Source organism: Sminthopsis crassicaudata, chromosome 3, assembly GCF_048593235.1.
Source record: "Sminthopsis crassicaudata isolate SCR6 chromosome 3, ASM4859323v1, whole genome shotgun sequence".
NCBI classification, from domain to species: domain Eukaryota; kingdom Metazoa; phylum Chordata; class Mammalia; order Dasyuromorphia; family Dasyuridae; genus Sminthopsis; species Sminthopsis crassicaudata.
Window position 1 is genome coordinate 27,482,553 of NC_133619.1, and position 14,654 is coordinate 27,497,206.

General features: G+C 40.1%; 1 protein-coding gene and 1 long non-coding RNA gene across 2 annotated transcripts; one reads left to right on the forward strand and one right to left on the reverse strand.

Moving 5' to 3' along the window:
• Nucleotides 1-476: 476 nt before the first annotated feature.
• Nucleotides 477-12,936, forward strand: LRRIQ4 (leucine rich repeats and IQ motif containing 4). Its single transcript, XM_074298163.1, has 5 exons — nucleotides 477-1,547; nucleotides 2,170-2,343; nucleotides 7,319-7,457; nucleotides 10,078-10,274; nucleotides 12,683-12,936. Exons 1-5 carry the CDS (start codon nucleotides 510-512, stop codon nucleotides 12,860-12,862), a joined length of 1,728 nt encoding a protein of 575 aa, XP_074154264.1. The 5' UTR covers nucleotides 477-509; the 3' UTR covers nucleotides 12,863-12,936.
• Nucleotides 3,312-12,144, reverse strand: LOC141560270 (uncharacterized). Its single transcript, XR_012487681.1, has 2 exons — nucleotides 11,950-12,144; nucleotides 3,312-3,839 (listed from the first exon to the last, which is right to left on the reverse strand). It is a non-coding gene; the product is annotated as an uncharacterized LOC141560270 (long non-coding RNA).
• Nucleotides 12,937-14,654: the final 1,718 nt, after the last annotated feature.

Sequence of the window (14,654 nt, forward strand, 5' to 3'; positions counted from 1 at the left end):
TTGTTTTTGTACAGCAAAACAACTGTTTGGTCATGTATGCATAGATTGTATTTAATTTATACTCTAGAATTTTTGACATGTATTGGTCAACCTGCCATCTGGGGCGGGGGAGAGAGAGGCGAAAAAATTGGAACGAAAGTTTTGGCAATTGTCAATGTTGTAAAATTACCCATGCAAATATCTGGTAAATAAAAATTATTAATTAAAAAAAAAAAGAAACTGAGAGAAGGATAACTGACACGCAGAGTCATACAATTTGTGAATATCTGAGGTCAAATTCAAAATTAGGTTTTCCTCATTCCCGTCCAATGCTCTATTTCACGCATAATAAATGCTTTGTCTCTGGAAGGATGAAGTGAGTCCAGAAAGCCACTTTTGGGGGATGTGGTAGAAGGGCAATTTTCCACAGTGGAAGTTTACTGAAAGCTCAATTCGGGTTTGTTTGTTTTTTCTTTGTCTCCCATTGCTTTAGATTTTGGATATTTGGGCTTCATAATTCTGCTACCAAGATGTTTGCAGACCATGTCTTGAAACTTATGTCCCAAAAACATAAAGCTTCCCTAGCAAAGGTTCCAGAGCCCCCACCAGAACGAGTAGGTGACAAAAAATATTTCATGGATGCTTCGAATAAAAACCTCACCTTTATCCCATCTTCTGTTCTGGAACTTTGGGAGCTGGAAGAAGTACACTTGGAAAATAACGTGATTGAAGGAATTGCTAAAGAAATCCGTGGTCTCACCAATCTAAAGACTCTCTACTTGAACAACAACGAAATAAGACTCATTTGCAGGGATCTTGGAGAACTGACTAATCTTCAAAGTCTGGATCTTAGCAACAATCCCTTGGTTGCCAGCTCTTTACCTGTCCTTTCCCACCTGCGGGCTCTTCGGCAGCTTCGGCTTTATAATGTCCAAATGGAGAATTTCCCCATCCAGATCTGTAAGTGCCTTCACCACCTGGAGCTGCTGGGACTGTCTCACAACAAGCTGAAGTCTCTACCCAAAGAGATTGTCAACCAGACCAAACTCAAAGAGCTCTACCTGCAGAACAATAATTTTGAAGAATTTCCCCAGGAACTCTGTGTTCTTTACAACCTGGAGATCCTAGATTTGGAGAAAAACCAGATCGCTTTCCTCCCCGACGAGATCAGCGCGCTCATAAATCTGGAGAAGTTCTTCATCGCTTCCAACTGTGTATCACTCCTCCCTGACTCTTTGGGAAGCTGTAACAAGTTAATGATCTTGGATGTCTCCAATAACTTCCTGCACAACCTCCCTTCAACCCTTAAAGAACTGACCGAAATAACGGAACTGGGCCTTTCAGGAAATTGCCTGGAGAAGGTGCCCAAGCTGATCTGCAAGTGGACACTGCTCCGTCTCCTGTACATGAAGAACACCTGCCTGAAATCTCTGCGCCGCTCCTTCAAACGCCTGCTCAATGTCACTTTCTTGGATCTGAGTCAGAATTACTTAGAATGTTTCCCTCTAGAGGTCTGCTCTTTGAAGAACCTGGAGAAGCTGTCTCTGGATGACAATAACATACGTCAGGTACAGATTTCTCACTTTGCTAAGACCTTTAAAGGGCTGAGCCCATAACATCATGGCCAGATCTATTGGATCTGGAAGAGGCTACCCCTATTTTATAGAGGATGAAGCTGAGACCTGGTAACAGAGTTCAGATTCAGACCTGGGGTTTCTCCCATTCTACTTCATCTCCCTGACTTTTTTTTTTTTTTTTTTTTTTTTTTGTGGCTGGGGTTAAGTGACTTGCCCAGGGTCACACAGCTAGGAAGTGTTAAGTGTCTGAGATCAGATTTGAACTCAGGTCCTCCTGAATTCAAGGCTGGTGCTCTATCCACTGCACCACCTAGCTGCCCCATCTCCCTGACCTTTGTGACCAAGCTGACTATGGGCCATCACTAACATAGACCGTTCTAGGTTATTTTCTTACACTACCATAAATAAACTTCCAGGACTGCAAACTTTGCATTCCCACCTGTAGCTGACTCATCATTCCATGGGATTTGCAGATATGCTTGATCCAGGAAGATGCTGGTTTGTCTCTGAATTCTATTGATTAGTAATAGTTTGTTTCAAAAGCAAAGCCCTTTTAACTTTCTAATGTGTTCAATTTTGACAACTTTACTTTTTTTTTTTTTAATACCTCTAGATACCTCAAGAAGTATTCAATCTAGTAAAACTGAAGGGACTTAGTCTAACTGGAAATAATTTCAGTGCATTTCCAGAGGAAATCTTGCTAATTGAATCTTTAGAAGAACTTTATCTGGGACAAGACCAAGGAACCAAAATTACATCTATCCCAGAAAACATCCTGAAGTTAACGGTATGAATTCAATCTTTATATAATGAAATATTCATCAAAAATACTCGTTAGGACAGCTAGGTTGTACAGAATGCTGTCCCTGGATTCAGAGAAACCTCAGGCACTTAACTGGCTGTGTGACACTGGACCCTTCTAAATAGTAAGTTAAGGAAAAATTAGAAACTTAAAGCTTTGGGGATTTGCCTGGCATAAAGGGAACTTGGGGAGCTAGCATGTGATGCCCCCTCATATATAGGCCCCCAGAAAGCTACTCCAGGTGTGATACTACAGGTGAATACTCACTCAAGAACCCCACTATCTGGGTGACACTGGGCCCTTATAAATAGTAACTTAAGTGACAAAGCAGAAACGTAAAGCTTTGGGGATTTGCCTGGCATAAGGGGAACTTGGGAAGCCAGGAAAGTGGTACTCCTTCATACATAGACCCCCAGAAAGTTACTTTAGGTATGAGTCTATAGGTGAATAGTCACTCATAAACCCTACTATGATGTTTCCTCTTACCAGATTAGAGAAAATATTAGTTTAAAACAAAAATAAAAAAATAAGTGACTACAATTAAAAATGCTTTTTATCTCATTTTTCAATTAAAATTCAATTCAATTAAAATTTTTCTCTTCTTCTTGCTCCCCTCAGTTGATAAAAAAATAAAGACAAACATCCTTGTATTTAATATACATAATCAGGGCAGTTAAGGGATGTATTAGAGATTGATCATCAGTAGGAGGATCTCAGTTCAAAGTCAGCCTCAGACACTTACTAGCTGTGCGACCTGGGCAAACCTCTTAACCCTTACTGTCTTGGGTAAAAAAATGGCAAAAAAATATACATAACTAAGCAAAATAGATCCCTATATTGCCAATGTCCTGAAAAGGATTTTCTCATTCTGCATTTGGAATCCATCACGTATTTTTGCAGGAGGTGGGCAATATACTTCACCATTGGCTCTCTGGAACACTGGTTGGACATTATGTTGATCAAGCTCTTTATTTTTATGATTTTATTGTGATTGTAGAAATTGCAGCATAGTGAGTTAGGGGACAACAGGAGATTCTCCCTTTTTTTTTTTTTTGGTAGACTCTCCCATGGGTTTTTTTGGTAGACTCTCCTATGTCTTTTTTTGGTAGACTCTCCCATTAGTGGAGCAGCACACAACACAGAACACTGTGAGCAGGGGACATATATGGGAGCACATAAATCACAGGTACCGGTAGACCCTGGTTCACAATCAGAGGGTGCACCTTGTACTGGGGCAGCTGATGCTCTCTCACTGCAGAAAGTCTTGTGTCTTGCAGTGTCATTATCTCACTATTCTCTGTCAGTCATCTCATCAGGTGCCACAGCTGCCTTCTCCACTGGGCATCAAACTCAGTATTGGCCACTGCATCTTTCTGCTTCATCTTGTCATCTCTGTTAGGCATTTGGGAAAACTGGGCCATTCTCTGCTACCATCTGCTGGGCTTTCACTCCTTGGTCTTTCAGGACCACCTCCTCAGGGGCTGGTAAGGGAGAGAGAAAAGTTCTTTTAAAATATAACCTGGGGTTATAAGCCATACACTCAGATGGCAAGCTAAATTATAAAGAAGTTCCCTAGTATCAGATTAAGTTTTTTTTTACTGACTACTTGGTACCAGTTCTATATCCTTGGTCCAAACCAATCACTTGACTTCAGGGCGAGAAAATCCTTGCCAAGGCTTATTAAATCCCCGATGGTCAGTCAGTATCCCTAAAACTCCTTCAATTGCACCCAACCAAACACAATAAGGCCCTATGTGAGAACTAAGGAAATGAGGACATATTCAGTTCCTGTAATAGTCCTTGCTTGAAATGCAAATAAATTTAGGAGCAAGAATATACTGGACTAATTGCTTTTTGAAATAAAGAATATTTATTACATATTTAATATATATATATTAAATAAAGCACTAATCCTTAGTACTCAAAGAAGAAAAAAAAATGATATCTCTATGTCGGAGACAAGATACGGTGTGGTTGAACCAGCTGTGATTGATTAGACCAGTACAAACTCGGCAGACTCTGCCACAATTTGGGCACAAATAGTCCATGTGAGCTTTTGGAGTGAAGATGGCTTTAAATTTGTGCATCTCATGTTTCTTTTGAGCTACTGAAATTCTGACCAAGTAGAGTGATATCTAAGTTAAGAAAGTATGGATCCATTTCTAGTACCATCTTTTAAAATATATTCTTTCATTTGTTCATTTGCTGTGTCACTTGGACTTCTCTGCTCCTCTACTGCCTTATCTACCCCAAAATGAAAGAGATGGGCCATAATAATAATAAAATAATAATAATAATATCTATCTCTGGGTAAAGAAGGAATGAATTCAGTCTACCAAATGGGACATACACATTTGGATGTAGTAAATATGGGAATTTGTTTTGATTAGTTATGTATATATGTTTCTTGCCAAATGGAGAGATACGTCAACCAAGGGCAATACTCAATTTAGAATTTGTAGCATCCTTTTTCTGCTAATCCACAATTTGCATGTGCACTTACAGATTGAGTCTCCAGAAATATGAGTAATCTCAGGGTTCAGATACGCAGGCTGTGCCCTCCATCATTTCTAAACTATGGCTTGTGAGCCCCTACCGATTTGTTTGCAATGAATAATTAGCCAGTTGTCTCCATTAGCTCTTAGCAAAGGCATTTTACTCAAAATGCACAGCAAGAGCAATAGTTAGAAAATGTTCCCCCTACAAACACTCTTACTTACCATGTGTAGGAGAAGAGTGATCACAACCTTCAAATACAGTGGGAGTTGAGGCATATGTGTGAGGAACACATGTCCCAAAGACAGCTCATAGCCTACAAATGCAGGGCCCCAATATACCTTCTTCATCGAAATCCTACAATATTTACCCCCTGAAAATGGGGCCTGCTTTAGGCGGGTCACTTGGCTGGACTTGCTCCTCCCAAAGAAAAGTGTCTTTCGGGTGGGCTGCTCCACTCCCAGGCTGGTTTGCTCCTTACAGAGCATGGCACTTCTGTTGGACAGGTTACTCAGTTGGACTTTCTCTTCTAGGTAACGATGTCTCTGCTGGATAGGTTAATCTGCCAGATGCCTTGAGCTTGCTCCCTGAGGGTCAGCTGAAGACTCCATCACCTGTAGCTTCAGGCTCAGCTGCAGGCCTTGGTTGTGGTACTGCTGTGTTTTTCCAGAAAGAACAGAGACTCTCTAATTCTACTCCCTCAAGACCTACGGTCTGAGGCTTGTCACTTCCAAGAGAGGAGGCAGGAAATCAGAGGGTTTGGGTTTTGTTTTGTTTTTTCTTTTTGGCCCTTTTTCCTGTCTGGGGACTGAATCCTCTCCATGTGAGGCTTCAGCTTTACTAATGGTGACTGTAAATGGGCCCATTCAAAACCGGATGTCTTTTACACGGTGTAAAATGATCCACTCCACATTTGAAAGAGGATCACTCTGTACAAGGTAAAAATATGACCAAAGACGACTTGGTTTTCCATCTTATTTTCTGTCTTACCTCTTATGACCTGCAAATTTGCTGAAATCTGAACAATATCAAGGGAGGGAATAAACATTTACCAGGCTCTGTGCTAAGTGCTTTCTAAATACGGTCTCATTTGATCTTAACACCCGCCCTGCTTTGTATATGATGTTATTTTCCCCATTTTACAGCTCAGGCAGCCAAGGCAAACAGAGGTAAAGGGAGGGTCACATAACTGCTAAGGGTCTGAGAGCATATTGAAATCAGATCTTCCTGGTTCCCGTCTCAAGGCTCTATTCAAGGTGCCACGTAGCTGACTCTAATATAGCATAAAGATAAAAATTTTACAGGTAACTATGCTTATCATTTATGAAAGTGAGAAGCAGTAGAAGGCAGGAATTAATGAAAAAACAAATATAAAGATAGACTGGTAAAAGAGCCAACTTTGTAAAGTCATCCCAAGGGCATTTAAAGAAAAAAAAATAGGACAAGAGAGACCAGAAAAAAGAAAATATTTGCAAATATTTTTATGATAATTCTTCCCACCCTTGAGGACCAGTTAGCCACCATCTGCATTTATATTCTAAGATATGCTCCTAGAGGAAATGCAAATAACACTGAAGAAAACAAAGATGTGAGAACAGGTGACTCTTAGAGCAAGTCCATTTTGAGGAAATTCATGCTAGAAAAGATCCAATTTCAAGGGAATTTAGGGAAGATATTAAAAATATACAAAAATATCTTAGAACTTATTGTTACCTTTTTGGAGGATGAGATTTTGCTATTTGCATCAAACCCTGAAAGGTCTCAGAGCCTACTGAATGACATCTGTAATCACTCAAAAGATTTTTACCTAACCATCCATATAGGAAAAATCAAATGGATGAAGAATGTCCAGACAATGCAGTTGGACAATCTATATAATTAATCCATATATGTGTATATATATATATATATATGTATGCATATGTGAATATATGGATATATACCTGTATTTATTTATTCATATTCATCTATCCATCTATCTATGACAGTACAAATGAATAATGATCTGCACCCAGAATTGAGCCAAAAACAGAGAGGGGACTAGATAGGCTTTGAAAGATTGCAACTTTTTTTTTTTTAATGACCCAGACTGCTCTCTAAAACAAAGGACCATTTTTTTTTTAGCTCAGTAATATTATATGGCTATGAATCTTAGAACAGCACATTCTCCAAAGAATTAAAATTTGTAATTACCCAGAGGTCAGTGGAGAGGGACAGAGGTTTTGCAACACATAACAAGTAGCTACACAGTAAAAAGAACATAAAATATATTATCAAAGAAAGGTATGACCAGAAAAAAAGGTGGGCCAGGGGTTGATTTCTTTCACACTAATCCGATGACAAATGTAATGTGTTGTTTTTTTCTTCATTAGAATATATAAAGGGGAAGGGTCTTGTAAATGATTCTGAGATGATTTCTTTATCAAGTTGAGAAATCTTACACTGAAGTTTTATTGTATTTCAGAATCTGAAAGAGCTATATTTTGAGAACAACAGCCTGGCTTGCTTACCTGTGGGCCTATGTTCCCTGAAAAACTTAAAAATATTAGATTTTCGCAACAATCAGATCACAGAGCTTCCAGAATCTATAGGCCAATTATCAGGTAATGAATCTCCTTCCCCCCTCTCCTCCCCTCATATCTCCCTCCCCTACTTTGGGATCTATGATTTCATTAGTCTAGGGAACTCCCAGGGAGAAAATGACTTACCCCCATGGAGGTCCCACTCACTGATCCAGGGTCAAACAGCCACTATATGTCAGAGTGGGACTGGAACCCAGGTCATACCTCAATGTCCAATCTTTTCATTTGATAGATGAGGAAACAGGGGCCCAGAAATGCTCAAGATCACACAGGATATAAGTAAGAGAGAGAGCTAATCATTCTGAACCCAAATCAGAGGATCGTGGATTTAGAGTGGCAAGCCATTAGCAGCTAACTTCCTCACTTCACCTATGAGGGAAGTGAGACCAGAGAAGTCAGAGTAAGGCTCAGGATCACACAGTTTATTGGATCATGGTAGGATGTCAATCTAGGTCTTTCTGTCTTTAATCTGAGTATCTTTTCCATTTTCCATTACAAACTATTTTAAGAGAACTTTACTGTGTCCCAACACTAAATGTCCTTGCCTTCAGGAACTCACATTCTATGGAAACCACTGGAAAAGCCTCTACAATAAACGTTTGGTAGAGGGATCATTTCCTCATCTGTAAAATGGGTATAATAATAGCCCTTCCCTCCCAAGGTTGTTGTGAGGATCAAACAAATTAATATTTGTAAAGACTTTGCAAAGCACCATATATATGGTAGCTATTAATGCTATGAACAATAAGGAAAATTCCCAGAAATGGGAAAGAAAAAAGGGACTGTAATATTATGATGCCTGACTAGAGAGCAAAATGAAATTACCTTTGCTGAAGAGAGCAGAGAGTGAGAGTAATGGCACTCTTGAGATATAATTTGAAAGATCTTATAGAAATTAAATTTAAATACCCAGCCTAGTTTTTATATAAATTATAGACTTTTATTAGCATGCAAACCAAGACCAAAAGCCACATTATAGTGAAACCTGTAGTCTTGTGGAAATATTCTGCAAAAACTGTTTCTCTTCTATGGATTGTCAATGAATCAAGTGACGATTAATAAATAGCACCTACTTTGGGTTTCTCTCAACTCCAAGGAACATTAGCTATAACTCCAAGGAACACTAGCAGATTGAAGTCCCAGAGAGTGGCTGACTACTAGTTTCTTTTTTCTTTTTTTCCTTTTTCCCCAACAAGCAATTGGTGTTAAGTGACTTGCCCAGGGTCGCACAGGCAGGAAGTGTTAAGTGTCTGAGATCATATTTGAACTCAGGTCCTCCTGATTTCAGGGCTGATGCTCTATCTACTTCATCACCTAGCTGCCCCTGACTGCTACTTTCTAGTAATATTGTTCATAAACCCTTATCTGGTGTTCTCCTTATGAATTATTAATCAGCCAGACTTCATTAGCTTTTAGAGAAGGTATTTACTACTGTGTTACCATAAAAACACATGGAATAAAACACTCCCCCAAAGAAGGAATACATGAGGTTCCTGGAAAGAAAAGTTCAAACAAGAGAGTCCATGAAGCAAAAAGCAAAATTCATAACTATTTGTAACTGGAAGTGCTTTTCTCCTTGTGTGGAGGCCTCTGGAAATTCTCTTGGGGGGCTTACTCTGCTGGGCCTTTTATTTATTAATTTATTAGTCTATTTGCTTGCTTGCTTATTTCTTACTCCTTCCTTCCTTCCTTCCTTCCTTCCTTCCTTCCTTCCTTCCTTCCTTCCTTCCTTCCTTCCTTCCTTCCTTCCTCCTTTCCTTCCTTCCTTCCTCCTTTCCTTCCTTCCTTCCTTCTTTCCTTCCTTCCTTCCTTCCTCCTTCCTTCCTTCCTTCCTTCCTTCCTTCCTTCCTTCCTTCCTTCCTTCCTTCCTTCCTTCCTTCCTTCCTTCCTTCCTTCCTTCCTTCCTTCCTTCCTTCCTTCCTTCCTTCCTTCCTTCCTTCCTTCCTTCCTTCCTTCCTTCCTTCTTTCCTTCTTCCTTTTTTTTTAATTTTTGCCTCAAAGCTACCTTTCTTCACCATGGCTAGATAAGCCTTATTGTGTCTCTTAGTTCTTGAAGCTTATGTTGCTTTCAGCTCCTGATGCTGGAGTACTCTGTCCTGGGCTCTTGTGGATACTGCAGTGGATGTTAGTGAGAACTGCAGACCTTTAGCTGGTCCTCCGTGGGTGAGGGAGGAATCTATGGCTTGATCCCTATCTCCCACTCTCTTTCACCTGGTTTCTGGCTGGTACAGGCTCAAGAGTCATGAGCCTGGAAGTTCCTGAATCTTCTGAATGGGCTTGCTATATTATACATAGCCCCATCAGGGCAAATTCTCTTCAACCAATCAAAAAATAATTCATATGTTGTAGCAACCAATAATTTCACTGCTCCTTTGGTATTATAAGGCCTGATGATATGGTTGAACTGAAAAGTACACTTTCCCCCACCTCTGCATTTCTTAAAGAAAGGAAGCTTCCTGAGGGCAGGAGCTTTTTGTCTTTGATTCCCAACACCTGGCACAGTGCCTAGTACATAGCAGGTGCTAAATAGATGGTGGTGAACTGAATCAACTCATTAGGTGACAATAGAGAAAGTGACTGGCATATAGGCTACCAAAAGGCCATTTGGTTTTGAAAAGTTAAATGCTCTCTTGTATTTTAGGTTTGAAGACATTCAATCTTGAGAACAACTTGCTGACTGTACTTCCAGAAAGAATGGATAGTATGGAGCACCTCAAGGTTCTCAACCTAGAAGGAAATCCCATGGAAGATCCTTCCCTAGAAGTGTGTCACAAGGGCATTCCAGAAATATGGGAATACTTAAAGGATAAGAGATTCAAGAATTTTATGGCCACTAAGGTAAAATCTGGAAACATGCCCAATGATAGACATGGGTGTGTGTATGTGTGTATTGGGGGGAGAGATATGAAGCACCTCAAAAACTTTTTGGAGGGCAGCTTCCCTTTTTCGGTGTCCTGGATGCTGTGGCAATCTGCTGAAGCTAATGGACCCCTGAGTGAAAGTAATTTTTTCAAAAATACATAAAATATATGGAATTACTAAGGAAGTCTATTATATTAAAACACATTCTTAAGATTTTTTTTTTAAGTTCGCAGACTCCCAGTAAGAATCTTTTGGTCTAGGGATATCACATAGTCTTATTTGTTAATGAGGGTCAGATGTTGGGAGATGCTGTTCAAAAGTAGGTCCCAGTACCTTAGTCAGCATTTTATTGGCTCTTTCTCCCCTCCCACTTCCTTTTACTTTTGTTTACTCTGACACATTTGTGAAATTGGAAGCAAAAAATTGCCAAACCCATTGGACCCAAAATCTGTACACTCTAAAAGCAGATGCATGGTGGCGAGGTGCTGGACTTGGAGTTCCCAAGACCTGGCCTCCAACACAGAAATGTCTTGTCAAGCTCTGTGTGCTGGAAACAGCTCTTAGGGACAGGGGTTCTTCTGCTAAATTTTTTTCTTAAAAATTATGTTCCATAAAATGGGTTTCCTATGTAATTCTCTGAATTCTATTTTCTGCCATTAAAAACATTTTTCTGAAAAGGAGGTCCATAGGCTGCCAAAGGGGAGGTTCATGACCAAAAAGAAAAAAAAAAGTTCTTGGACTATTCTAGCATTTACCTACAACTGTCATGAATGGTCTGCTGTCTTGTTGGGTGGAAAGAGACTTCACACCAGGAGTTCTTCTTGAAATCATAGACATGCTTAGATATAAAATCACAGGCTGTTCACTCAAAGAGATTTACTTTATATAAGGACCATTGAGTTGATTGGCCAAAGTTTCTTAAACTGTGGGTTGTGATTCCATATGGAGTCCCAAACTGAATGTGGGGGTTGTGAAATTATGATTTATTATCAGTAAATTTTTTAATATTTTAAAAATATATTTTAAATGCCTTTATACCTGGAGTTTGTAAAAATTTCTTGGATAAAAAGAGGTTGGGAGTGGAAAGTTTAAGAAGCTCTGAGTTAATCAACAACATTTATTTATTAAGGATCTATGGTGCTGAGGGTTTTTTTGTTTTTGTTTTTGTTTTTGTTTTGTTTTGTTTTGTTTTGCTTTGCTTTGCTTTGTTTTTACTAGCACTGGATAAGCTTAATACTAGCAGATTATCTGAGCTTACCTTATGGAAAGGATAGGGTCCTGAATTTAGCTTTGCACCTGCCTCAGGATCTGCTTTTGGACCTTTCATTCAACTACCCTGGTCTCAAATTTGTTCCCCTGCCATGTGAGCATCTTCCCTCACTCAGGGAGGCGGAATACTGGAAAGAAAAATGGGAGGCAGAATATTGGAAAGAAAAATGGCATTCAAAAGGAAGAGCTTTGAGATCTCCCAGAAGCAAGACTCGAGGATAGACGATAAAATATATAGAGAAATGAAATATGGACTATGACCTTGCTTCTGGAGAGCCCAGAGCCCTTCCTCTTGACTGCCACCTATCCTCAGCTGTTTTAATGTAAAGCTATACAGACTCATGAAAAGCTCAGCCATTATAGACAGATAAATCTTTCCCACCTGATACCACTCCTCTAGGCTTCTTTCTTTCTTTTTTCTTTTCCTTCCTGTAAGATCATTTCAGCCCTGGAACTTCCATCTCATCAGTGCCTTTTGCCCTTGGGATCTCTGTCTCTGACTCTATCGGACTGGCTTTGTCTTTGCCTGTCTGTCTCTCTGTCTCTTTCTTTATGTCTTTCTGGCTCTCTGTGTGTGAGGGTCTCTATGACTGTCTCTGTTTTTGTCCATCTTATCTATCTATCTATCTATCTATCTATCCATCCATCCATCTATCCATCTATCATCTATCCATCCATCTATCCATCTATCTATTTTATCTATCTATCTATCTATCTATCTATCTATCTATCTATCTATCTATCTATCTATCTATCTATCTATCTATCTATCTATCTATCTATCTATCTATCTATCTATCCATCCATCCATCTATCCATCTATCATTTTAAATCATCTTCCCGCGTAGGACCGTAAGCGCCCGGAGGGCAGGGCTGGTTGCGGCGCAGACTCAGTCCATAGTGACTGAGTTTCCCCAAAACGTTTCCCCAGCGCCAGCTGCCAGGCGGGAGGCGTGAAAAAGCCGCCCGCCCAACGCTTGTGCAAAGGCGGGGGAGAGACAGGCCGGCCCCGGGGCCCGAGTCCCTCCTCGGCGGGAAGCCCGTGGGGTAGAAGGGAGGCGCGCGCCGGCCGGGCCCCGGGCGCCGGAGTAACGCGCCCTCGGTTTTCCTTCCAGCTTCAGGCTTGGTACCGAGGCGTGAGGGTGCGGAAAGGGTTCGGGTCAAACGAAGAACTCCTGACGATTCCGAAGAAAGGAAAGGGCTCGCCCAAAGATAAGAAAGGAAAGAAAGAGGAGAAGAAGGAGGAGAAGAAAGAGGAAAAAGGGAAACCGGCGCCCAAAGGCAAAAAGAAATAAGGCCTCTTTGGGGCTTGTCCCAGTGCTTCGTGCCCGGAGCGAGCGGGAGAGGAAGGCCGGCGGCCTGGAGCGGGGTAAGCATTAAAGGATTCCTCCCAGCCCCTCCCGCGGTCTCCAGGTGTTACTTAGTAGCGGCTCTCACTTGGGAGCGTAAGCGCTCGGAGCGCGGGGACCCAGGAATCTCCTCCCCGGGTTTGCCGGGTCTAGCCCAGGGCCTTGCTCGGAGGAGACGCGCTAAGAGAAGTAGCTGCAGCGGTGGACCGCTCGTTAGCCTTCCAGTCAGAAGAGGACCTCAGTTCAAATCCAGCCTCAGACACTTCCTAGGTGTGTGACTCTGGGCAAGTCACTCACCTCTTCACCTCTGTCCGCCTCAGTTTTTACATCTGTAAAATGTTCAGAATAATAGCATCTACCTCCCATAGTTGATCAAATGGTAATGAATTATGTAATAAAAGTATTATTCTGAAAAGGGGTCCAAAAATGTACAAAAATTGTAAAGGGCCCAGCACGGTAGTATTAGAATTATTCATTAGGATAAAATTTACTTGGCCCTGTTTTCATTGTTAGTAATTATAAAACCTATGTGCCCCGGGGAAAAGCAATCTTTTTTTCCCCCCCAATTAAAAAAGATCCAAAAATGGACAAAAATTGTAAAGGGCCCAGCACTTATTATTATTATTCATTATGATAAAATTTACTTGGCTCTATTTTCATTGTCAATAATTATAAAATCTATGTGCCTCGGGGAAACAATCTTTTTTTTTTTTCCCCCTCAATAAAAAAAATCCAAAAATATACAAAAATTGTACACTGTAGTATTATAATTATTCATTATGATAACATTTACTTGGCCCTGTTTTCATTGTCAGTAATTATAAAACATATGTGCCCTGGGGAAACAATCTTTTTTTTTCCCCAATAAAAAAAAGATCCAAAAATGTATAAAAATTGTAAAGGGCCCAGCACTGTATTATTACAATTATTCATTATGATAAAATTTACTTGGCCCTGTCGTTATTGTCAGTAATTATAAAACCTATGTGCTCCGGGGAAACAATCCTTTTTTTTTTTTTTCCCCAATAAAAAAGATCCAAAAATGTACAAAAATTGTACACTGTATTATTATAATTATTAATTATGATAAAATTTACTTGGCCCTGTTTTCATTGTCAATAATTATAAAACATATGTGCTCTGGGGAAACAATCCTTTTTTTTTTTTTCTCAATAAAAAAAGATCCAAAAATGCACAAAAATTGTGCACTGTAGTATTATAATTATTCATTATGATAAAATTTATTTGGCCCTGTTTTCATTGTCAGTAATTATAAAACCTATGTGTCCCGAGAAACAATCCTTTTTTTTTTTTTTTCCAATTTAAAAAAACAAAAAACAAAACTCAGTCTTTTGGCTCTTGTTGCATATTTTTGGAGGGTTGATTATTCCGCTTGTGGAGAAGCATGTGATTGTGTAGAGTGTTAGAGTGTCAGACCTGGAGCTGGGAGGGAGTCTGGGTTCTTATGGGCTGTGTGACCCATGTCTGTAAAATGAGGGAGCTTGAACAAGTGGATTAAGGTTCCATCCATGACCTCTGATCTCTAGACTTTGACTTCTGAGTCAAATCTTAGCTCTCCTTTTGGATTCACTGGGTGGCTCTGACCAAGTTAATTCTGGGTCTCAGTTTGCTCCTTTGTAAAATGAGAGGGTTTGGTCTAGGAGGCTTCTAAGGTCCATTCCAGCTCTAGCTATCTTGTGCTCACTGAGGGACTCTAGACACCTTTCTTTTCCCTTAT

Coding starts and splice junctions, on each gene's coding strand:
- LRRIQ4 (XM_074298163.1), top strand. CDS start 510: ATGTTTGCAGACCATGTCTTGAAACTTATGTCCCAAAAACATAAAGCT. Junction 2,344..7,318: donor AAAACATCCTGAAGTTAACG/GTATGAATTCAA, acceptor ATTGTATTTCAG/AATCTGAAAGAGCTATATTT. Junction 10,275..12,682: donor AGAATTTTATGGCCACTAAG/GTAAAATCTGGA, acceptor TTTTCCTTCCAG/CTTCAGGCTTGGTACCGAGG.